The sequence below is a fragment of the Galendromus occidentalis genome, unplaced genomic scaffold (genome assembly GCF_000255335.2).
Source record: "Galendromus occidentalis unplaced genomic scaffold, Mocc_1.1 scf7180000077524, whole genome shotgun sequence".
Taxonomy (NCBI): Eukaryota; Metazoa; Arthropoda; class Arachnida; order Mesostigmata; family Phytoseiidae; genus Galendromus; species Galendromus occidentalis.
Window position 1 is genome coordinate 902479 of NW_003805512.1, and position 24771 is coordinate 927249.

The window sequence follows — 24771 nt, forward strand, 5'->3', positions numbered from 1 at the left end:
GAGAGCTCGTAGACAGCGAGAGAGGAATTGAGCTATCGATGAGCCGTCCGCCATGCCTTGGATATGTCGTTTCGCAACCGAAACGACTGTATAGGTTTTCGTTGCAAGTTTCAGAACTCTTGCCCCTCAGTATCCCAAGAAGAGGGTTTGAAGGACCGGAGACGGGAGGAAGGCTCACGAGGTGATATGAAATGAGTCTCGTATTCTGAACACAAGGGTCTCTCGCGTCGTGTCCCCCGGTCCGGAGTGATTCAGCCTCTCGAAGAATTGTGACTCCCGATGGGGGATTCTGGAATCTCTCCGAATATGTCCCTAATATGATAGATCCTTTGACGAGGTTTATTCCCTTCGACTTCTCTGATCACGGAAACATTCCAGGACGATATCATGCTTCGGCCTCGGAGATCTTCGGAGCATCTACCTGTGGGAACAGAGAACCCGATGACGGGATTCTGAACGTGCGGTTCGCCGTATCGACCACCGCAAACCCACCAATGAGATCTTGGACAGGGGGAATTTCGACCCGACATGATTTGTGAAAAGATGTTTTCATTAACTACAAAAATTGTTGTCCAGATGATTGCGCTTGCGAAAAAGTATCTACAGGAGCAGCGAGGCATCCAGAGAGTGAGTGAGCTGCGGAGAACCGCTCGTATGAGAACAGATGGATAGACACACGGATTGATGAACGGACGGACGAGTGGACGGACGGACGAGTGGACGGACGGACAGACCAACGGGCGGACACGGCAGCCAGTCGACCCCGCCGGAATTTCGGTTCCTCGTTCCTTTGCTCATGTTAGTTGAAAACTTCGCGAATAGCAAAGGAGGGAAGCGACCACTGGTTACATAAACAAGTCGTGGACGGCTAGAATAAATATCCCGTAATCCAGAACGCTGCCTTCTCCGTCACCGCTGCCGGCACAAACGTCTTCCGGTGTTGTTCGGTGGAAATATCTCACTCCGAGGAAGAGCGATTTTTTTAGTAACACGCTTGCTTGTCTCATCGCAGCTGGCTCGATGGTTCGTGATTCTGAATGATGAGCCGGCCGGTCCGTCATCCGGAAAATCCGTTCTCTTCAGTTTCTAATTCAGTTCCTAATTACTTCTACCGATTTTTCTCGTGGGAAAATCGCGATATCGAAGCTCGGCCGCGGAACTTAGCTCACTCCGAGACAACGGGCGATCGATAGAGAGACGCGGAAGTTTTGTACTCTCGATCCCCAGAAACTCATGAAATCGAATGGGATCGAGCCGGATCCAAGAGAGTATTCGAGTCTAGCTCCCGGGGGTCCTCTCTCAGCATGGAGACCATGGGCTCGGAACACCATCGAACGAATGAAGAGCGGTCTTGAATTTCAAGCGGCAGAATGAAGGGCCAGTGTTCGAGATTCCTACGGAAGGGTTCCCCGGAGCCAATTGTCATCAGGGGAATAAAAATCGAACGCCAGGAAATCCACCGCGGGAGCATCGAGCCTCAACATCTGAAGTTCGCATCGGTTGAGGAAATAGTCGCTTCTTTCTGAGGGCGACCGATAGCAATCCACTTTCCCTTTTGCCCCAAATCATTGTACGGGGTCTTCGCCCCTGGACGTGTTTGTCCGTCGGGCCACTGACTTGTCGAGGGATCCTCTTCCGGGGCAAGCGAAAAAGCACTCGTTGTTCCGCTAGAAGCAGATGAAGCCAACGAAGAAGAAACAGACAGGGAATCAAGCGACAGAGTCGTTGCCCTGCTTGCCCCGGGACCGCCTCCCTTAGCCGGTTTGCCGGGTGGCCGGCCGGTCGGTCGGTCGCGGGATTGCCCGCCCGCTCGCCCGCCCGACCGACCGACGTGGAACGGTAGGCACCGGCAGCGTTGGCAGAATGCAGCAGAGAAACTTCACGGAGTGTTGACCCACTTCCGGCCTCTGGGTCAGACCGGCGGCGACAATAGGGATCGCGTCGGAAAAGACGTAAAAGAAGATTGCTGCACTGAAGAAGAAAATCTGAACCCGGTGCGTTCACTTGCGTTCGACTGAAACGTGAGGCAGAACCACTCGACAGATGGATGGACGGACGAACTGACGCCCGGACGGATGGACGAACGTGAAAGCTCTTCTGAAGCGCGCCGACTTCGCTCGGCGGGCCCGGGCTGGTTGAGATGACTTTCCATCGGTCGGCGGCAAACCAACCACTACTCCACCGGCGAAGCAAACGTAGCCGCCATTCAGTCCGTCAGCAAGTCAGTCGACTGTGGTTAGTCAACGCAAACTGTTCCGTCTGGTGATGCGGTAATGGTTACGTCGTCACAGCGAAATCTCTTCTTGCTCCCAAGGCTTTATTATTGATACAGCATCATCCAGAGGATGGAGCAGTCCGATATTCGGACTTTCCTCGAGACGAGATTCCCATCCCATTAGAGAAATGTTCAGAAATATTTCCGGCAACAGTACGCAGAACTTTCTCGAATGCATGGTCGGCTCCTGATCCATTCGCTTGATCTCATACTCCGTTTCAACAAACATGCCCGGATCACTCCCAGGCTTCGAAGGCCCGAACGCGGAAATATCGAGATACCGATCCGGCTCCCGATATCAAAATGCTGCTCCGAAATTAAATAGCGAGATCCGACTTATGTCACCAACCATCATTCGGGATAATATCGAGCCGGAATCCAATTTCGGGCGAAGCCCGGCTCTCCCTTCAATTATAATTATCTATTCTCAACAAAGTATCACGGCGAGATTTATGCGTCGGCGGACGCCCCTGCCGTGGACCTCATACTCTCAATCACGCGGTATTCCTCCAAATAGATCGTCTCTCGCGCCCTCTTGCTGATGGAATTCCGTTGGGGACAATCCAGTGGACGTAACGTGATTCGATGAATCACGGAAACACGATATACTTCGCCTCTGGAGCTTCGAAAATAATAATTTCCGGAACTTTTGAAAATTTTCCCAGCGACATCTGCGGCCAAGATATTGTCACAGGGTTTCTGGAGCGCACGAGAGCTGGGAAGAAACTGTGGCATCATGTGTTCAGATGACCCGGATCTTATGGGAGCTCATTCTCTCTCGAAGGGTTAGATTCTGCAGCATGGACGCCTCACGCTCGCTGCGGCCCTCTTCGGCAATCGGGTGCTCATTTCTGTTCACGAGTCGCAGAGACAATAAGTTCCCAGTGGTCCCGTAATAAATAATGCGAACAGACATCACGCTCTGGGTTCCGGCAGGGGCAGGAAGTGAACGGGTATATTGTGCATAAAAAGACCAACGAGGAAAATGGGGCCTTGTTGACCCGCAAAAACCCACAACTGACCCTTCTGCTGTTGACAGAAGTTCGTCCAATCATTCGTCCGCCCGGCTGTGTAAGCGTGCGAGGGGAAGCGGCCCAAAACCAGCGGAGTCACAAAGCGAAAGGAAACGGCGAGCCGGAGCCCGAAGTGCGGGAAAAAGGAAGCTCTTTTTGTGCCACCGAAGACGTCGGCGCTGACGTTCAGCAGAGCACTGAACGACGCCGGAAGTTTGGAGCCGGGCAAGCTGAAGCGGAGTCGACATCGTTTTTTGTGCTTGCTGAAGATGGAAGAAAACGTCGGAGCAAACGGAGAATCGGCGGATGATGCCCATCGCAGCGGAACAAACAGACGACGAAAGATGGATGATTTCTGAAAGGAGCGCCTAATTGACGAGCTTCGGGGGACGCGCTCCGACAAGCAGCTCGACGATAGCCGAACGCCTCCCCCCGATTCGACAGTTTCTTTCTCACAACTTCTCTCAGCATTAGGACGGAGAGTACGGGGGAAGGGGGCTCCGGTGGGATGAGAATCAATCGATTCTGCCTGTCATCGAGCCTGTCGACTGCTTTTCGTCGTTCTCTTCTGTGGATGATTTCTCCGATCACTGGTCTCTCTTGGACTGTGAATTTCGCAGACCGGAGAAAACGACGCATCGTACGGCAAACTTTGAGAATTCTCTCCTGAAATCTGAAAATCCAGAGATTCTGCGGTGGACGCGGATACCGACGTTGTTTTCAACGTGTTGGAAGAGTCACGACTTCGTTGCCGATGCCGTTGATGATGAGAACTGTTCCACTTCCCGGTTGAAAGCGAGGAAACGATTGTTTGCGGGGCGTATGCTGAACAAACGACAAGAATCCGTCCGGAGCAGACTTTTCGGGAGGGGCGCGAATTTCGGACCAAATCTGGCAAGACATCAGAAGCAGATCGTTTGCCACAGTTTCCCAAAGGAACATTTAGATAGTGGATTCTCCGTGCCGAGTGAATCAGTCCATCGTTTCCGGATTAGACGAATCGTACATACGGGGAAAATCGCTGATCATTTGGGCTGCGCCCTCGAGCTGCACCGAGGAACCCACGAGGAATCCGCGGAAGGAAAGGGGGTAGAAGGTCCCGGCGAGGAATTATCAAGAGATGCTCGAACCGTCATCCATTCTCCGGAAAACCGAGATTATCGCGATCGACGCTGAAGCCCGAATGATAGTATATGGCGTCTGGCTACGGGTTCACAAAAACGAGGCAGATGTCAAAAATCATAACATTGGGATCTATGTTATAGAAAGATGAACGAATTACGCTTGCTTCTATCTGGGTGCAATTGTCCCAGGCGAACATCCTCAAGAACCTCGTCACGAGGCAGGCGTTCCAGCCTCAATCTATAACATCTAGCCTCCGTTCCAGTCAGAATGGACCTCTCGACTAGAAGGAAAGACCCAACGCGAGTCAAGGGACAAGATGGGAATCGAATCGCATATGGAACATGATTTTCCTCCGACGACTCGACATCTCTCGCTCGCGACGGGACCCGCTCAAGAACCTAATGTACCACCTCGGGCGGAGTGACTATGTCCCTTCGCTCAAGCTTCCCGGGGAGATCGAGTGAGGATCTCAGCCCCATCGTCCGTAATCAGGACCGTGTGTTCGAATTGCGCGGTGCGCGACTTATCGAGCGTCACGGCAGTCCATCCGTCCTCGAGGACAGCAATCTCATCTTCTCCTTCCGAAATGACGGGCTCTGTAAGATATTCGAGGATCACAAATCGATCCAGGAAACGGATTGAATATCACGTTTCACAATTCGGTGCTTGTAATTGGTGTTCCTCACCGATCGTGAAAGTCATTCCAGTTTTCATAACCTCATCCGAGTCGTGCTCTGAAAATCCAGGAACGGATGGCATTATTCGGTGTTCTCATTCGAAATTTTCGCCTGAAAGGAAATTTGTGATCTCACCGAAGTGAATTATCGTCGGCGGGCCGTGGAAATAAGTGCCGATTCCGTGGCCGCAGAAGTTCGGTACAACAGAACAATTCGATTCTTCCGCACGGTGCTGTATGGCATCGCCGATATCGGATAATTTCGCACCGTTCCTGGAATATGGACAGATCTGGCAGCGTCGCATCAGTGTCTCAAGAAAGATGCGTCAAACCGGATGTCAGCACCGCCCAATTATCATTGTTTTCTAATATAAATAATAATAATAGTTATTTACAATTATACAACACAATTTATAATATGAATGATGATGAACTCGGATGGCTTCGTAGCGACAACGAACCATCCGCGGGAAGAGCGGAACTGTGTACAGGCATTGAACTCCTTTAAGGTATTCACCTGCAAACGGCGATGCCGGATTCGAGACAATATCTCGCGGTTTCCACAAGGTTCCAACCCTTCTCGTCGAGCGCACCGACCGCGAATGTTTCTGCACAGTCTCCGTGATAGCCATTCAGGAACACCTTAAATTTATCGTGAGAATTAGAACCGATGAGAGGAAAAATGAAATCTTCTCCCCGGTATCGAACTTTTTCATCGATCTCTCAATAACCGAACAAGACGCGCCGTGCATCCGACGGGCTCTCCGTCTCTCTTGCTCGAAACTCACGCTAACGTCGACGCTGATTATGTCACCTTCCTTCAGTTTTCTGTCATCCGGGATTCCGTGACACGCAACATTATTGATCGATGTACATATCGACTTCGGGAACCATTTGTAGTTCAAGGGGGATGGGTAAGCGTTGCGTTCGATGCAGAACGAGTGAGCGAGTTTATCGAGCTCGTCCGTGGATATTCCGGCCTGCGGTGAAGTCAATAAGGATGAAATTCCGCGCTCGAGTTCAGATCGCGGGAAAAGCTCCGCCGGAGGAAAACTGACCTCGATGTTGTCGCCGATTTTATCCAAAACCTCTCGGGCGACTCGGCAGGAGTCTCTGAGCCTTTTGATCGCATCGGGAGTTTTGATCTCAACTTCCTCCAACGACTCCAATACGATGCCCGACTATGAAGGAAACGAAACGTAATTGACTACTTCGGGTGGAATTGAGGCAGGGAGCTTCTGTTTCATTCGAAAACCAATCGGTCGTCCGACTTCCCTCCAACTCCCGGAGCTGTCAAGGCCTGAGGGAGTTGCGACCCGCTTGGGACCCTACCTGCGCGTAATCCGGCTTCACGATATGGTCGGGAACGCGTAGCGTGGGACTTACCTGCAAAAATCGATACACGACGCGCAATTGAGCACAATATTCTCCAAATATTCTCTCGTCGGTGTTCCGTAATACCCCAGTATTGCACGTAGTCCGACGATCCCGACCACAGTTTCGAGAGATCCCTGGCGTGCCAGCGTGAATCCCATTCATTTAGGTACTCACTTCGGTGGGGATGACAACATCGTAATTGAGGAATCGCTGAGACCGTTTCGAGTTGTCTTTCGTAAGTGAAGTTATTGTCCTCTGAGGTATCCGGAGGAGGCTCGCTAACCTGGCAGACGACATTCTGCGAGAACGGAAAAACGCTGTCAACGACAGGGGTCACACATGAGTCAAATTAATCTTCATCTGGACACTATGTCTCTAAAAGAAGTTCTCTCTATCCGGGCCTCGGCATACGGAGTACAGTGTGCCGTCCGGTGGATCCGGACCCTTTTCGTACCTCGAATGCGACGCTCAGTCTCGTCAATGAGTCTGGACGTAGGTACCTCTTAGCCAGTGGTGCCCGAATCGATCATCCTCGGTTTCGAATTTAGAAGCTGAAGCGTCAGAAACTTCATGCAGGGAACTTCGCAATCAGAGTCCCTCTCTTCCACTGTGCCTCGCGATCAGCTGTTCCGATGGGAGAGGTCTCAGGAGAGCCGCGCTCTGTACGTGCAAGTAACCTCGGCCGATGGCTTTTCTCTTCGATCAATATTGACTGCAAGAGAACCGGGGACGGATTGTCAGGTCCAGGTTTGGAAGTGCATCCACAGCTCCGATCGTCCTAAGCGGTCAACTCTGAGCGCGTGGGCTATCGAGGGCCGAGACCCCAGCGCGGGAGACCGCCGTCGCGATCATTCCCACTCCGTGTCGTTTCCCAATGTGACACTCCAAGCTTGCGGCGATTCATCATTCGAAATCGGCACCTAGCAAGACTCATGCATGCTTTCCGGGGTCTCAGGGAGTTTCTCAGTTTGTTAGGAATATCCTGATGTGGCCCTTTCCTCATAGTCTCTCCGACTCGCCTTCGATCCCGGCTGCCGGAGGAGCTCGCGCACGCCAACCTCGGCCCCTCCGGATATGGATCCTCCTAGGAATCAAAATTTCGGCAGGAGGGGGAAGGGTATATATCTGTACAGCAAATGAGACCGAGCCGTGGTTCGTGGAAGTTTGAGAACCAAAGGTCCGCTTGATCACGGCAGCGGAGAGAAGAGCCGCCCGGAGGCTCTCGAATCATCAAGAAAATCATCAACATCATCGCTTCTTTCTGGGGGCGATTTATGTCAGACCAATTTTTTCTCCCGCTCTTCCAATGCGGTATTGTCACAACTCGGATTGTCTTGACCATACGTTCGAGGATTCACAAGCGAGTCGTAAAAAACTTTCAGCCCAACAGGCTTGGCACTCCTCATGAGGAGAGCAGTCATCGTCGTCGTCGCCGCGGCCACGACGGGTGAGAGTGTCGCTGCTGCTGCTGCTACGACTGATGTTGTTGTTCATCACCGCCGCCAGCCGCCACCACCAACAACGGCGCTGTTTGAAGCAAGACGGTAGTGCTGGAGGAGACCAGATACTTGTAGTGGGGAATACGTTATTCCCGCTTAGTTAGAACCGTAGTGAACTGTTGAGTCAGTTCTGTGGCTGAGACACTTCCCATAATGGGGAGCAAAAAACATAAGAAACATTCGAAAGGACGCGATGAAGGTGAGGAGATCCTAAACCGCCGTTTGATGTTCCGTTCTCTCCCTAGGTGATCAGACGATGAAGAGATCGCGGTATCGTTTTATTTACTTTTGTCGTTCCACTGGATTGTCGCACAGAATCCCCGAGTCCGTCCCTCGGCGAGATACCTGTCTCTTATGGGGCTTCTGCATGAAATCGATGTGGCGAATAGAAAGAGATCCGATCATGAAGCGTCAACTCGGTGAGCTGGCTCGCTGTCGATGTTGCCACTGCTCACTCGGTATCCTAGAGCCCGCTCGTTGGGAGAGTCGATCTCTCCGTGACAAGCTCCCGAGAGCCTTGGTTTCCTCCCGGACGGGAAAGTCTGCTCAATGATACGGCTGCACCGGAGGGAGCCGGTTCCGGAGGATGGTTAGGCTTAGGCGTGAAATGACGTTCGGGAGCAGGAAAAACCTTCTGTATACCGATTCAGCCTCTCTGACACCGGGGAAACGGAAACGAGGGACTTCTGCGCTACGATACGGTCACTGCGGCGTTTCGACTCTTTCCAAAGCGCCATCAGCCATTTGAGCGCCAGAATCTCTCGCTATGGAGAGCGACCGGGAATGGAACATCACGGAGCGGGAATGGGGAAGACAAAGACTGCGGTCTAATCGAAAGCTGAATTTCATCTCAAAGTCCCAGCAAATCGTTCCTCGCCCAGGACTTTCCTGCGCACTCTGCTCCAACGGCCAGCCCATAACTTAAGAAATACGCTTCTCTTGCAGATTCACCTGGTCCGCCGGTCAGCAGTCAGCCCCAGCAGGCAACTCCCATCAAGTTGGTGCTGAAAATGGCAACCGGTTCTGGAGTCGCAGCTGTGAACTCGACGTTGCCCGCAAGCTCGGCCGGAGCCCACACTCCTTCGAATTTCGGAGGATCCTCGGTGAATAATCACTATGTCGCGAACCCAGGAATCTCAGTCCGGCTCGTGTCGGACTCAGCTATACCGCAGGCTAGCGGGTCCGACAGAGCTTGTCCATCGGGTCCCGTTTCTGTGAGAAGGCTCGAGAATCCCAGTGTACCGAGCACGGCCGCGTCGGACAGCTTCAGCGAAAGTTCATTTCATACGAAGAGGCATAAAAGCAGAAGTTCAGACAAGAAAAAGAAGAAGAAACATAAGAAACACCATCATCACTGTCACCATCATCACAAGGACCACCACCATAAGCATTCCCATCATTCGTCGTCGACGTCGTCCGCCTGTCGAGACGGCGATAAACGTCGAGATCGTCCTGAAGATGACGAAGATTACGATGATGATGACCGCGACGACAGACCGCCCAAGAAACGGCGACTGATTCCCGTCACCGAGTCCGTGGACAATCAGCCGCCGCTCCCGACTGTACCGTTACGCACTCCGGTGGGTGTGATTCCACCGGAAAAACCGCCGCCGACCGTCGATCCTTCGTTGCAGAAGCTACTCGGAGTGCTGCTCAATATCGTTCAGGAGCGTGACAGACTGGAGTTTTTTGCGTGGCCCGTGAGCGACGTCATTGCTCCCGGATATTCGAGCATCATTCAGAGTCCCATGGACCTGAGTACAATGAGACGGAAGCTCGAGCACCTCGAATACAAGAGTTTGACCGACTTTAGGGCGGATGTCAAGCTAATTTGCGATAATGCTTGTCAGTACAATGCGGCGGACACCATTTACTACAAAGAAGCCAAAAAGCTTTGGAGGAAAGTTCAGAAGCTCTTCACCCGAGAAGGGGTCATCCAGCTCGATCCCAATTTCGAGTACATCGGCAATCTGTCCGTGGACGAGTTGGGTTTCGACCTGCGAGAGACATCGCCCGTTGAGGAACCTGCGCCCAGAGTCACAAGAAATCGCATTAGGGTGACTGATGACGAGGAAAAAGTTGGTATCGTTCCCCCAATGAAGATATCTTTGGCAGCCAGCGCAGTGGAAGCTCCCCCAGTCGGGATCATTGCCGACCGACAGAGAGTCCAAGCCAGGGTGAGGAAGATTCGGGCTCTGAGATTTATTCTGCGCGAATCGATTCGAGTCGCAGGATTCCCCACTCCTCCCCCCCTAGCGGTATTCAACGACCTCATGGAATTCATCCATTACAGGACGAGCCCGACGCCGATATCAGTATACAGGCAGCAGCCGCTGCGTTCAAAAGTCCTGTTGTTAATGATTCACATTCCGAAGCGGCGCCCCTTCAGCAGTCTCCGACGATAATCACCGAGAGATTCGATGCCAACAAACGTTTGGAGAAAGAGAGACCCCGAGCTACGAGTCCGAGTGTAGCTAAAAAATCCGATCCCAACGACCCCGAAGAGTGAGTATCTAGATTGTCAAACAAACAGTAAGCTTTGAGGTCCTAGAGTCTGAGGTCTGAACCATGATAACAAACCCCGCGGAAAAGAGCCGTGCAGCATCGACCCGTGAGGCTGTCTACTTCTGGATGAACGATCAAGTTCCAAGCCGGGCTCTGTGATTGAGTAGACTGCCCCAGAACCTTTCGCCTGGAAAATCAATCGATCGATCCGAAGAAATTGCCTAATATTGTGTATTCCGCTTCCCTTCCCAGCTTCGCAGACCTCACGCCACCTCCCGACGATTCGCCGCCCGAGGTTATCTTGGCACACGCTCAGAAAATGGCAAGATTCGCTTCCCAGAAGCTCCGTAGATCTCGACCGAACACACAAATCCACATCGTGTGCTCGCCGGAACCAGGTAAGCAGATGTCCATATCGTGTGATTTTGCTGAACGGATCGAGAAAAGCGTCCCTCAGGATCCGCAACGTCGGCAATGGTCTCCCGACGAGTAGTGCTGACCTTCCGATATCTCCTTCAGGCTCTACATCATTGAAATTCATTAATCCGGACGTCACACTGACTGAGAAATATCTCGGATGGAGACCGAAGTATCCCCAAGTGCCCGCCGAGGAGATCGATCTTGAAATGCTCATCGGAAAATTGCCGTACGGCATGGCATCACTGACAGAATTCAAGGACGATACGAGAAACGTCGCAAAACCCATCAATTACCTGCCGCTCGAAAGTGGGCCACCGTTTTCGACCTACGCCCCACATTACGACTCGACGTTCTCCAACCTCACAAAGGTACCCTGACCCATATCGAGGCGTCGTAAATGAGCAAATCCACCGCCGGGCCGTAGTAGCCAGAGAATGAGAGAAGAAACGCGGAGCTGACTGAGTGTCTGATCGCTGAGTATCTATTAATCGATAGCCCCAACTCGATTTCCAGGTTGAAAGTGATCTCATTTACACCGTGTATGGAGACGAGATCGGTGTGCAATACGCCGAGAGCTTAATGCATTTCGCTAAGGATTCCGAAGAGACGAAGGAGAGGGTCGACGATCTTCTCGATTCTCTCACCGATGGGGAACATCGAAAAGCGGTTGACAAGATAAAATCGAGAGAACTCCTCCGGGACGACGATGACGAAGAGCTTTCCAAGCCGAGCATCGATCAAACTGATGATCTGCTGCCCGCCCGACTCAACGGCGACCACAGGTTAGTTTCCGTCGACAAAACGTCCTGCTCCTTGATTTCCCCCTGAGATTCATCTTCGAAGTTGCCGAGTAATTATTATGAAAACGACTATTTGCAATCCTCAGTGCCCAACCGGTGAGTTCGCCCAGCATATCGACGTCGGGAATGGCGGTCCACAACGAGTCCTCTCAGTCCCCTCTACCTGTGGCTGCTCCAGCGATGGGGAACGCACCTCCGGAGAACTCGACCGCGGCCATCGCTGAGGCTGAGGGCCCTTCATCGTCGAGGGTTGCTCTCGCTCAGGGTACAACGAACGGCGACAGCAATCATTCCGTAGCGGGAACCTTGGATGACGAAAACGAGCAGAAACTCCAATCGAAATTGACGGAATCGACGGAAATGATCGAGACGCTGACCAAGCTCCAGAAAGAACGCCTGAGCAAGGCACCACCCAACAATCTGGGCAACGTGCTCGGTCCCTCGCCCACGGAACTCGAGCTCGGTAAGTTCCCCTCCGTCTCCATCGTCTTGAACTATCTGTGAGCTCAAGGCCGTAGTACTGGATACGGAAACGGAAGTAGTTTCTAAATGCGCTCGTGTTTTCTCCCACAGCCGAAAAATTGGCGGCGACTCTGAGCGAGCTAGCGAGTCACGCCAAGCCGGGCAGCATCGTGAGCGTCGAGGCTATCCGGAGAGCTATGGGAATCACGTTACCCGAGAAGAAAGTCCAACCCATCGAGGAACCCTTCACGGAAGCGAAGTGATCCTGCGTTGATTCCGTCATTCACGGAAATACCTCAGAGTAATTCGATCGATCAACCGTTTGGTGTGGACTACCTACTTGACTTGTCCATTGTGAATAGCCACGGAAGTTCCAAAGTTGACAACCCACAGAGGATTGAACAACGTAGGCGAGTCCCAGATCAGCGCTTCCGCTCGGAAACGCGCTCTGGCCGAAACTGTTATCCATGCCTTCCATGTTCTTTCGCGTGTTTTTCCGGGGCTGGAAAGGGTCGGCGATTGACCTCGCGCAGAAGTTCTCCAGAAGTCTGCTGTGGTCGCGTCTCTATGAGAGCTGCGCGATTGCGCGCCGGCGGTCTCGGGAAGGCACCGACCAATTGTTCGAGTCGTCTTCAGGAATTCGAGTCCGATGAAAAAAGCAATTTCACCGAGAGTTTGTTTCCGAGTTTGTATTCTAGTAAATTTAGCACATTTGTTGTGGCGAAGTCCGGCCGAACTGTAAAATAGAAGTACATAAACTTATAGAACACTAATATTGACAGAAATAAAATCTCTATATTGCGCTTGTTCAGTCGAGGCTGCTCTCCGTTCACCGTTAGCTTCCCTGGTGGAAATATATTTTTGGGACGGCATGTAGCTCGGTTTTTTTTCCGGACTCGTCGGAAGTGTCCCTGCTCAAGGTTTGTATGATCCGAATTTCGACGCATTTTCCGTGCGAATGATGCCCCTTCGCGATCGAGTCCAAACCTTTCTCCGAGTGTTCACGCTTACTTGTTGTCATTCATTTTTATCTTTATCACGGTCACGCGTATCTGCCGAATTCTGCTCTTGTACCTCGAGTGCCAATATCACATTTTTGTTAAGTTCGAACTATCGCCCAGGCGGCTGTCGTATCGGGGTATCGCTCCGGAACAAGCCTCAACGGATTACCGACAAGAACATTCTCCGAATCTGACCCAGTGTCGGTCAGATCGTGGAAACGAATCGGAACTCGTCACCTGGAGTCGGACCAGAATCCCGGGGCGATTTGAACTGCGCCGGAAATTTCTGATGCCGGTGTGCAAGTAGTTCAGTGGACCGAAAAAATGAGCCAGAAACAGCTTGGTGGCACAAGCGACGCCACCCTTCACCACTGCCACCACCCCTTCCACCGTCAATAGCGACGACACTGATCGATAGTCGTGCGGGGCTTGATCATTTAGGCGCATGAGAGTAGCAGCGCCTCGATCCCTGCTTACTATTTGCTTGCTTTGCAAACGCGACAAACCTCCTTTCGAAGGTCCGACCGACCAAGCGTCTGACGACTGCTCGTCAGCAGGCCCCTATGTCGGCTCGTGTCCTCCAGCCGCTCCGTGCCTTCGTTCGTGTTAAGCAGCAGTACCCATCTTCCCTCTTCGGACTCGCTCCCTTCGAATCTCTGTCGGCCATATTCATGTTTTTGTCGGTCCACCTGGAATACAGGACCCCAGACGCAGCGCGCAGCCCTCTCTCCGTTTATCAAGGCGAACGCTGTCTCACCGCAGCCCTCTAGCTGGAGATTGTCGACGAGGGCTCTTGGAAGAATCAAGCACAGCTAGTTGCCGCTACCTGCTTCGGGTGCTATTCCCCAAGAAATCGACGGGCATACAGTCCCAAGTCCACCGGTGCACCGACCCGCCCGCTTGTCAGCCCGATTTACTTCGTGCGCTATTCTTCGATCGATTGCCGGAGGGACAGAACTTGAGTTGGAGGTGAATCTCTCGCGCGTAGTATTTGTCTGTGAAATCCACGGGGAGCCTCGGAGCATCGGTAAGCTCATGCGCGAGTGATTTTCGTTTTAAAAAGCTTAGGAAAAAGACACGGAAGGTGCCGTGTGCAGTTTTCCCTGTGGTCGTGTTCTCCATTCCGAGATTTCGGTAAATTATCCATTCCTCCTGGGCATTCCGGTCGGGAGTACCATTTATCAATATTATTCTCATCAACATCATATCATTATATGAATGAATCATCATCGATTATTATTGGTATTCCCAATGTCGATCAACATCTCGTCCTGATACCTGATACAATCGGTCGACGCGGACTGCTGGACGACCGCTCTCGCCGTTGCGGAATCATTGACCAACCCGGAATCAGATTCACGTTGACTGAATTCTCAGGACCCCTCGCTCCTCTGGACTAATTATTGTAATCAATGTGAGAAGCGGCGGAAGCGATGCGATTCGGCCGCGTATCATCGTGCGGGAGTATCAACAACAGAGTTATTCCGAAGTTCGCGATCGAGTACGTGCGCAGTGGTTCGCTCGCGGCGCGACTCTCTCAAGCGAACGGATGAGTTACCGGGCGAGCGGCCGGGCTCTTCGATGGCCGATTGACCATCCAACCGGTCCGTGCGTCTGTCTGACGTCCACACAGACGAATCAATACCGGATGATTTTGATCTGGCAATCACTGTTCCTCTCCTCTCTAGCGGTCATTTTCGCCGCCGTTTCGTCGAAACGACTACGACGTCGTCAACGACGCCATTGACTCACTCAGTCGTCTTTCATTTGGTCTGTCCGTATTTCCCTCGGACTGTTTTTCGGTCTGTACCCGTCGTTCATTCACTCAGTCAGTCAGTCAGCCAGCTCGTCGTCGTTCGAAACGCGCATGAAAAATGATCCGAAGAACTTATCTGTCGGCGATTGTTTGAAAACATCGCGATGACCGTGAATCAAGTAATGGCTTTTTCGGGTGAGAGTCTCCACGAAAGAGATCACCAAGGCAGCGGGAATCCTTCCGCGGAGAACATACGTCATCGCAAGATTTCAAGTCGGGGTTTCTACGCGCTTGCTAACTTCATCTGCCCGGGGCTGTGAAATACAGCTCAAGCTAGCAGCACCAGCCTCTGAGGAATAGGAAGTCGGGCTTCTCGGCTGATGACCGAGGACGCGCGCAATGTCCACGGAACAGGTCTCTCTCTCCCCCGTGAATCCGAAGCGAATCGATGCAGAGCGTGTACGTCTTTGTCGGAATCGGTCCAGATAGGGGTCCCGACTATCGGAACCTCTCGATTGGAGAGCAGGCTCCAAAGTTCCTCGCTTTCTCGCTCTGAGCTTCATTTCCATGAGGGTATCGGATCGTCGGAGGACCGACACGGTGAAGAGCTCCCTGAGGAGGACCTTCGCCCTCATCTGAAGGGGCCCCGGACGCAAGTCCTGGGGCGCCCTTGCGTAGAGATGCAGATCGAGAGCCTCTCCATCGAAAAGCAAAAAGCGAATAAATAAAAAACGAAAAGTATCCAGAATCCCCTCCAAGTCGAGACCCGTATTCCTATTCGTGGAGCGGTCCGTCTTCGAGGGAAGAAAGCTGCACTCGTTCAGCGGTGTCAGTTTACGGTGGCCGATGCTGTCGGAACGATCTTGAGAATTTGTTTCGTGACGTTGTATTACACACAAATCCTTTGGCTTTCTTCTCGGCACTTCAGGCTGTGCACTTGTTGGACGCTCTGAACAAGCACCCGTACGATACGGTTGATGGTTTATCATGATCTACGGTAGAATGAGTAACGGGAGATTTGTGATTGAAACTTTTCCGCGAAGCTGTCAATGACGAGGGACTCATATAATATTTGGTTACGAATCTCGGCGTCTTTTGATGGGAACAGATCTCGACACCCTTGAGCTAGTTCTGGAAAGGGCGCACAGAGAAAGCAAGTTCTCAATCGCGACGTATAGCGTCGCTGCCGACGGCGACGAGTCTGGCACGGCGTCGACGAGCTTCTTCCCGTGTACTAGGTCATCCATTCATGTTTGTCTCCGACCGCTTCCAGGTAGCTTTCGACGAATCGTCCCCGGGAAGTGCTAAGGATGGCGCGACCAAACGTTGTAGTACCGCTGCTTCTCTTCATTACTTCTGGTGAGATTGGAATACGGCCTCGGTTATCCAGTGGAGGCCCATATGAAACCAAGTTTAGATTCCCATTGTACTGCCGGCTCGCTTTTCGGTCTATTTTGACATCCTCGTGTCAGTTTACCAACAAGATCATATCTATTTCCATAGCGCTATAAAATCGCCGGCAACGAATCTTGCTTGCGCGTCGAGCTGACTTGAGACGGATATCGAGATACGATTTTCATAGATAGATAAAAGATAGATTCACTTTACGTCGGCAGTGGTTTGGTTGAGTGCCCAGGCAGGAACAGACATCCCGCCTTGCAATCCAGACACCTGTGAAGAACAGTGCAATGCCACAGCAAGTACGTATGGCGAAAATATCACCCTGACCCATCAGTGCAACAAAGCGTCGGGTAAGCGCATAGATCTACTCGACAGTTGCGAAACTTCAAGAAAACCCTTGGACTACGGGCTTTTTATTCCACCCCGGGGCGCCACGGACTCCGAGGGAGCTACGTTCAATTTCTATTCTCTCGCAGGTCGATGCATCTGTTGTGTTTTGCCGGAATGCGAGGCAACCTGTCAGCAGCGGCGGAAGAAAGAGCGACCACGCTCGAAGGATGTAAGACTGAACGATCCTTGGATATGACTATGAAACCAGCAGTCTCGATCTTAATAAATTTTGAGGCTCCGAGTCAATGCATGGGTCGATTTGAATCTTTTCAGGTTCGCAGCCGATGCAATGACAAGGGCGAGTGCTATTGCAACTTCATTTTCTTCGAAGACGATACCCGGCCGTCCTCAGCACCCAAGCTAACCGTATAATATCCAAAATGTTCTGTCATTGTGATAATGGTCAGAGGAGAAGGAGAGTATAAAGTACTTTTGTGGGGCCTGAAGTTTCTTCGATCGACCCCATGGCTTATAGAGTCGAGACATGAGGTCCCTTCCACACAGATTAGAGCCATATAAGTCTGAAACGAGAACCTACTCTGTGGTATTCGCTCCTCTCCTTCGTCCTGAATCAGAGGAATCTCCCGGGACCCCACAACTTGAATATGACACCTCATCTTTGTGATTCGTGATCAAGCTGACGGGGTTCGGAGCTCGTCGAGACGTAAATTACGTGGACCATCTGGAGGTATTTCTCTCCTTCCGTGGGCGATGCTGGATTGATGCATGTGCGTGGGCCTAAGAATAGGGCCAAGGGACCCAGAAGGATTGAGCGTCGCACACGCAGGGCATCTTCTCCCGCTACTCCCGACAGTCACACCCGTATTGTCGAGCTGGTCGTTCGCAGCTCAAGACGCTACGAGAGAACCGGGATTAAAGAGCATGAATGTAGAAACTCTGATTCCGCGGGACGATTCCATACGCGGGAGATTCTGTCTTATTTCAAGGCGCTTATCTTACGTCAAAATGGAATTCAGAGCGATCTGTTTCCCGACTGACCGAGTATTCGAGCGCGACGCTGATCTGGCAGGTTGTTCCTGCGTATTTTATGCGCCGACAACTGATTTCATCTTAAAACTAGAGTTATCCGAGGGCTCGCGAGGAGAAGTCTTACATTATGGAGCTGAATCTGACTTTCATCTCGACACAAACGAAGCAAAAAGAGACTCTAGTATTCCCAGAAAAAATTATCATTTCGAGAAAATTTTGATTCTCTACTGCTCAGAATCGGCGTCTATCAGCGTGGCTTTGAGGAGTACGACTCCGGATGGATTGACCTCAACGGTGAGATTATCGCCCGGCCGAAGCACACCGATCAGACGATTATTGGCGAAGAGATCTGTAACGTAGTAACCGCGCCCCGAAGAGAGTCCGAGCTGATCTGAAGCGCACAGGGTGTAAGGTGAAGGGGCTCCTCCCTCAACGCGGTTCATGATTGCGAAAACACGAGATGTGGAAGGTTTTCGGTTCGGCCGCACGGGTCGACTATAGACCTCGAAGTCTCCGCTTTTCTCCACCATCGAGCCCATTATACCGTCACTGTCCTGATTCACTGCGATCACGTGACGGTTCAGAAGAATCTCCCTTTCAGCGCGACCGATTTTCTCGAGATCATTTGACATGAGGAGCGGTGACGCGAAAATCGCCCACAAGGCCATCTGGACTCGCGCCTGGTCCAAACTCAGTCCGAAGTTCCCGATGATGAGCTTTGGAGAAATGGGGGGAGGTTGAATTATGCTGTCAAGCCCTCGGGCGATTCTGAACTGAATGATCCGCGGGTCTCTCACCATGTCGGGGTCGTGGAAGGCGCCGGGCTTCGCGACTTGAACAAAGGTGCGCTGATTGGTTTTATAGAAGTCGATTATCGACTTCACTGAAGTCCACGCATCATCGATGTCATTGAAATTCCTCCAGATGTTGCAATGCTCCTGGATGGACTCGTAGTCGAGCTGAGGAAACAAAAGAGATCAGGTGAAGACGACCTTAATCGACTTCGATGACTCATAAATGATTCTCTCTGAATGAACCACCAGCGTCTCGAAAATTAGCCCTCACTTTTTTTCCGATCAGATAAGCGGGCCAACTACAAGAATAAAGAATCGGACGACCCGTCTCGTTCAAGGCTCTCGTCATCTTCGGGTAAACTAGGAAAGAGAGACTTCCGTTCAGGGCGAATTGTACTCAGTGACTGATCCTTCCGAGAATTTACTTCCTAGCTCAGGATCAGGATTCTCACCGTCCGCCATGGCGTCTGTATCGAGGTAACAGCCGTCGAGTTTTAGCATATCCACCCCCCACTCGGCGAATGTTTGAGCGTCGACGTCGAAGTAGCCTTCGCTGCCGGGATAACCTCCGCAAGTTTTCGTCCCTGCATCGCCGTAGATTCCGAGCTTTAGGCCGCGGTCATGCATCTGGGAGAATTCGGGAACAATTTCTCGGTGGAGCTTATACGGAACCCACGAATTGTATGAATCAGAAAATAGATGCGATTGGCTGGCGCAACGTTGTATATCTCGATTGGAAGAAGTCGACTCGAATTCGCCTACGTATTCTGCCAGAGCTGCTATTCCGTTGGGAAACCTCGCAGGATCTGCGACGAGTCTGCCGGTCACATTGTCACGCTCCAATAGACTCCAGCAATCGTCTACGTTAACGTACTCGTAGCCGACGTCACGGTAGCCGTCTGCGATGAGTCTATCAGCCATCCTCTTGTAAAGCCCTTCGCTACGAAAAAAAACCTAGTTACTAACTATTTAGAGGAACTTGGTGGACGATCAAACTTCTCGGCTTGGTCTCAGTTCAACTACCGTTGTATCACTTGGAAAGAATTCGGATGCGTACCTTATGCAGTCGTTGGGTCGATTTTTGCAGTCGGTGATGCACCTGTATCGTTGCCATGACAGCCAACCCATCGGAGGAGTCCGGGCGAGCCCATTTTCCAGAGCGATCGCTCCCGCAATTAAAAAAGGGAAGAGCACTAACGTTGCCGATCTTGTCATTTTGCCCAGTGTAAGCGTCGCTAGGGACAGATTGGGGGCGAAACTATCGGGTACAAGAATATATATCCTCGATTGAGGCGGCCCGGTGACGCGCACCGGATTTAGGATGGACTACCGGGGTTTAACCGGTGATTCCCGCGCCCAGCACAACATCGAGTGATCTTCCGGTAGGATTAGCCTAGTTCGAGATCCTGGGTGTCGTGCTTGATCTCGGGGCAGAGTGCCGCCACTGCGTAAATTCGGCCCGGAACCCGTTATAAGGTCAGCATTCCTGAAGTCTACCGAACTCTCCCGCTTCTGCCAGACGGAGCAGAGATTTTTCGAGAGCAAGGATTCCCGGGGCGACCATCCGTGGGCGCCCCAAGATCCTGTGAGCGAAGCGATCAATTGGATGATACACCTGTTCCCTGCTGGATCGCCTCTAAGCATCCTGAGACCATCTGCAGCACTGAATCCAGTCTCGGAGTCTGGAGATCTCCTACGGGGACAATTTCCCCACTGGAATGATCCATTCCTCAATCGGGAGATACCCCTTGCATGAATGTGTTCAGGATTCGGGGTACAAATGCTGTCAAGCTCAGCTTTTTATGGAATTCCTCCTTGGCGTCTGTGTCCCGATCGCCGGCTAGCTGACGGGGTGTGGATCATGAGACTGGAGAGGGAACTGTTGGAGCCTTCTAATCTGGAGCTTGACTTGTTTGCTCGATGACCTTTGATCACTTTTTTCTGTGTGTTCCCACGGGCTTCGATGTGCTCCCCTCACTGCAGGAATCATTCGGGAGTTTCGCGGTGGCTTCCCTGTTGCAAGCGGAAAAACTATGTAAATGAATCTTGCCCAGCTGCAAGCTTCCTTCGAAGGACATGAGAAATCTCATTTCCAAGAGACCTCGAGAAAGTTTATCGATGACTCCATGACAACCACAAACATGGTCGAAAGGTGGCAAACACTTGTTTTTTCCGACCTCTATGAATCTTAGGAGCCCTTTCTCTCACAATACTTGAAATATGAGATCTCTCCCTCGCTCCCAGACGTACAAAAGTATGCTCATGACCTTGCTTGGTTGACTCAACAGCATAGGAGCATGGCCAACATGGAAACCGGTGTCAGGCTTTTATTGCTAGGTATAGTTTTTTCCACATCGTGTGCTATAGATGTCCTACCCATCAAGAATCCCTTGCCGAAAGTCGACAAAAGTCTTCAGAAAATCACGAAGCCGCTCGCGAACGTTGGAGAGCAAGCAAGGTGAGTGCATCGGCCGTTCCTCTTATTTCAAGAAAATACTTGCGCTCGGGAATCTGACTTACGAAGCATTTTGCTGCGGAACTCAGATGATTCCCCCGACAGAGTCTGTGAAAATCTTTCTTCCGTATTCTTCTGTGGATGCTTTCTCTGGTCTGTGAAGCCTGCTTCCAGAGGATCCCTGTCACGGTCCGCGGTGGCGGCAGGCTTTGTTTCGGCCGCTGGAAGAGAATGTACATCGGTGGACACACGGGAATGCAGCGCATAGGAGTGGATTCTGAAGGCTCAGTCCCAGGAGGAGGAATCGGTATACGATCGGCGCGTGTTGGTTACCCCTCTCCATCTTGTCTGGGCAGTGATATTGATCACCGTTTTAGCGTGATATGAGCTCTGGTGCGGAAAAAAATAAGTCATGCGCAAAGACGGGCTCAGATCTCTCGTTTTTCGCCGACGATGACTTTCTATCGGTGACCTTAGTGAGCCCAAAGCGATTTCCGATGATCCTCCCATGGAATGAGGCAGATCAGAGGCATATGTTCTCCGAACTTGCAGAAAACCGGGGATTTCAAAGGTGGATCGTCGTCTGGTTCGAGGTCAGAGGGACTTGTTCCACGACAGTCTCCTCTTATCCTTAGCCTGTCATCCCTTACAGGCAGAGAGTTTTCGGAGACATGGTTGAACGGACCTTCACCGATTACTATTTCGGTGGACACAAGTATGCTTCTGTAGTCACCGATAACACAACAGGCGAAGTTCTTGACTGCATGGTCATAGGGGACAGAGAATTCATCGCCTACATGGTGGGAGACCAGTGCTCGAAGTGGTCAGGTTCGTGGTATAAATCGAACAAATGGATTCGGATGTAGTTGAAGCGACGGGTGTCTTGCGATCTTCCATAAGGATACGCTTCCCTCCAGGTCCCGTACTCGAGCTCGTCAGTGATCAGCCGAGCATACAATTCATAAATGTGACCACCGATCTCATGGACGATTACATCGCTCAATGTGACGGCCGGAAAGAGAGGAACGACACAAGGCCGCTGTTCCAGAAATTCATGTCGGGTCTGAAGAAAGGCCCAAAAACCATACTAAAGCACGCCGTGATTTTCCCCGGTAGGTCTGCCTCGGGGATTTCGACCTATTTTTTCGGGAGCTTGCGATCGATAGGCAAGTTCTGTATTCCGGAACGAAAGATATCGGCAATCTAGAACAGTAAAAGCTCGATAATGTCAGCGGTTCCGTGTCGGCGGGTGGTCATCATATGGTCGCGTCCCATAAACTCTAATCGCGAATTCGATTAGGTTATATGCTGGCGACTCGATTATATCACATTGGCGACTCGAATTTATCACCACACAACCAGAATGCGAAAGAATCGAGCTCCTGAAAGTCCAGGGTGACAGGATCGAGCGAGGAATAATCGAGCTCATGCTGTGTATACGAAGCGAGAAATCAAATCAAGTACCTCGCATAAATCTCTCAGGCACGAAGTGGTGCGGAGCTGGAAACGTGGCTCGGAATTACGATGATTTGGGACAAATGTCGGGCACGGACAAGTGTTGTAGGGATCACGATCATGCGGTAGAGAGTCTCGACCGCGGAGAGGAGAAACATGGACTCAAGAACGACCTCTTATATACGATGTGAGTGGCCTCGGCGATCCTCAGCGGATCGAGATTTAATATTCCCGTCCCTTGAGGGCTTCCAATGTCCCTGTTTTGTGTGTTATGGCTCATTGACGGGGTTTCTGGTCACCGATGATGATGATACGATAATCTCTCAGGACCAAATGCACGGATGACGAGACTTTCAATAAGTGCCTGTTCAACGATGGATCAGCGCATGCTGGTGCAGTTGGAACGACCTATTTCAACGTTCTGAAAACGAAGTGCTTCGACAAGAGGAAGAAAGCGAAGTGCACTTCCAAGCTTGTGTGAGTATTCAGCACTGCCCGCCGGGTTCTTTGTTTCATCTTCGACGCTCTCGAGCCGAGGCGGACCGAGCGGCACCAACCCGCCATTGCCGGATAATGATCCCTTCTTTCTCGTCTTCCAGATCGGGTATAACTCCATGCACCGAATACAAATACGACGAAAACTCCCCTGAAACATGGCAAGTTTTCGACGCCTCCGCCTTCGTCCCGAACAGTTCGCTACCGGTTCAGAAACTCAATGAGTACCTGCACTCTGCCCCGGGTCTTGGCGATCTACTCTCTGTTGTCGCTTGAGGACGGGTGGCTCAGGATAGATCGCCGTCATCCCCTTCCGTGTAGCACCCCTGACGGATGCGCGATCCGGGAATGAGCCAATAAATCAGGCTTTATTCAGTCCTGCAGAGATTCCTTATTTTCTCGAGCACCCAGCTTCTAGCACGTCGAATCTCCGTCATCGATCCGATGGAAAACCGGGTATTAGTGCCCAGGTTGCCGGACCGGGTGAGCTGATTACTTGAAATAAATCAGTGCAGGTGGACACCGCTTCATCATCTCCATCGTCGAGCGCAGCTGCATCTTTTAGGTAGAAATATATTGGCGTCGAGAAATCGACCTCGAGTGGAGGTGGAGGCACGCTCGCGCTCGAGATGATCAGGGTCAACTTTGCGATAGAGCTGTTCAACTCGAGGGTCTCGAGTTGGGGGGGGAGCCCTCAAAGCGGACTGCAGTATCCGCGGCAATTCTCCCGGGCCTCGGCTAGGCGTCTGGTAAGAAATCCTCCGGGAAGAGCCCGCGCATCGTTTCGCTTAGATCGCCCGAATCTTCCGACTCCGGGGAAGATGGCAGACAATCAAAGTAGTGAGCGGAATTCGTAGACAGGCTGAGAAGAAGGAGCGAAAGAGCTTGAACCCTCTTTCTCTCGTGAGCGGGTCTTTACTGACTTCCACTAGAGTTCTGAAACCTAAAGATAGTGTTCGTTGAACTGCTCTAAGAGAAGATCATCGAGCGATGCCGGCTTCAACACTGGCTTGCCTTGTGAGTGTCAATCAACTCTTTACAAGCCATACTTGCCGACCCTTCGCATACGTCTTTGCTCCCAGGATCCAGAGTTACACCCTCGAGTGTCGGAAGGGGTCCGAGTCGAATTACTCATATCTAAGACCATAACCTATCTTTAGGTGTCATTCAGTGTCGGTTTCGCAGCCGGAATCTACTTCGAGCGGAACATTAAGGTACGAGTTCGCAAAGAATTCCCAGAGTAGAAGTCGGTGATATTCATTCTGGTAACGATTGGCGCCCCGGAAGGAGCTTTGTCCAGCAATACAGCAAAATCTCTCCACAAGAAACCTCGCCCGACCGGGAAATCGCTCCGTTGTAATGAATGTTCGCTCCCACGGAAGTTTCCGATTATTATCTCCATTGTGACCCAGCCAGGGAAAGAAGATTGAAATGCTCGTTATACTGAATATTATTTGTAATGGTGTTTTTTGACGAGACTTTGCTGTATGTATAGGTGTATGCATGTGGAACCGAGAGAATTGGAAGGTCATCCGCCTGAAAATTTCTCGGTCTTATGTGCGTGGCAGGTCTAGCCCGAGTCATTGGAGGGTTTCAGGAGTTGAAGGTTCTGCGACATCCAGTACCCAAATTAGACTCGTCGGCGTTCTCGTCCGCGCTCCCTTCGAGCCGAAACTCGCTCCTCTCGTGCATACTATCGGATTTCCTTGTTTTCCTTGCAGGTTGAGAGGAAGAACTCGATTCAAGAAAAGTTTTCTAACATGATACGTTGAAGACACGGAGTGTCAGAGTCGAAGAATTGCTCACCGCCACGGATCCGGGAAACCACGGGGATTTGATGGCTGGAAGAGTTGTCACAATAAAAGTTGTAGGCAGCTTGACT

The 24771-nt window shown here is 51.5% G+C and overlaps 5 protein-coding genes and 1 long non-coding RNA gene across 6 annotated transcripts; 4 read left to right on the forward strand and 2 right to left on the reverse strand.

The window, feature by feature from the left end:
• Positions 1-4540: 4540 nt before the first annotated feature.
• LOC100897755 (methionine aminopeptidase 1D, mitochondrial) lies at positions 4541-7100 on the reverse strand. The gene is made up of 9 exons (XM_003747540.1): positions 6921-7100; positions 6641-6764; positions 6422-6475; positions 6148-6270; positions 5878-6069; positions 5607-5731; positions 5226-5362; positions 5100-5147; positions 4541-5009 (listed from the first exon to the last, which is right to left on the reverse strand). Exons 2-9 carry the CDS (start codon positions 6761-6763, stop codon positions 4852-4854), a joined length of 960 nt encoding a protein of 319 aa, XP_003747588.1. The 5' UTR covers position 6764; positions 6921-7100; the 3' UTR covers positions 4541-4851.
• An 895-nt stretch (positions 7101-7995) lies between these two features.
• On the forward strand, positions 7996-12946 carry Brd7-9 (Bromodomain containing 7/9). The gene is made up of 8 exons (XM_003747694.2): positions 7996-8164; positions 8911-10142; positions 10259-10470; positions 10723-10868; positions 10990-11258; positions 11404-11672; positions 11777-12153; positions 12264-12946. The coding sequence occupies exons 1-8, from the start codon at positions 8119-8121 to the stop codon at positions 12413-12415; spliced, it is 2703 nt and encodes a 900-aa protein (XP_003747742.1). The 5' UTR covers positions 7996-8118; the 3' UTR covers positions 12416-12946.
• A 977-nt stretch (positions 12947-13923) lies between these two features.
• Positions 13924-17140, forward strand: LOC100897902 (uncharacterized). Its single transcript, XM_003747541.2, has 5 exons — positions 13924-14180; positions 16183-16268; positions 16526-16660; positions 16787-16869; positions 16974-17140. The coding sequence occupies exons 2-5, from the start codon at positions 16220-16222 to the stop codon at positions 17070-17072; spliced, it is 366 nt and encodes a 121-aa protein (XP_003747589.1). The 5' UTR covers positions 13924-14180; positions 16183-16219; the 3' UTR covers positions 17073-17140.
• A 739-nt stretch (positions 17141-17879) lies between these two features.
• On the reverse strand, positions 17880-19732 carry LOC100898048 (alpha-N-acetylgalactosaminidase). The gene is made up of 6 exons (XM_003747542.2): positions 19542-19732; positions 19247-19424; positions 18937-19111; positions 18756-18844; positions 18488-18649; positions 17880-18406 (listed from the first exon to the last, which is right to left on the reverse strand). The coding sequence occupies exons 1-6, from the start codon at positions 19697-19699 to the stop codon at positions 17915-17917; spliced, it is 1254 nt and encodes a 417-aa protein (XP_003747590.1). The 5' UTR covers positions 19700-19732; the 3' UTR covers positions 17880-17914.
• A 1032-nt stretch (positions 19733-20764) lies between these two features.
• LOC100898289 (uncharacterized) lies at positions 20765-23351 on the forward strand. Its single transcript, XM_003747544.2, has 6 exons — positions 20765-20942; positions 21592-21767; positions 21857-22051; positions 22422-22581; positions 22722-22871; positions 22994-23351. The coding sequence occupies exons 1-6, from the start codon at positions 20782-20784 to the stop codon at positions 23163-23165; spliced, it is 1014 nt and encodes a 337-aa protein (XP_003747592.1). The 5' UTR covers positions 20765-20781; the 3' UTR covers positions 23166-23351.
• Positions 23352-23840: 489 nt separating this feature from the next.
• Positions 23841-24764, forward strand: LOC100898437 (uncharacterized). The gene is made up of 3 exons (XR_145667.1): positions 23841-23906; positions 24050-24103; positions 24611-24764. It is a non-coding gene; the product is annotated as an uncharacterized LOC100898437 (long non-coding RNA).
• The last annotated feature ends 7 nt before the right edge of the window (positions 24765-24771 follow it).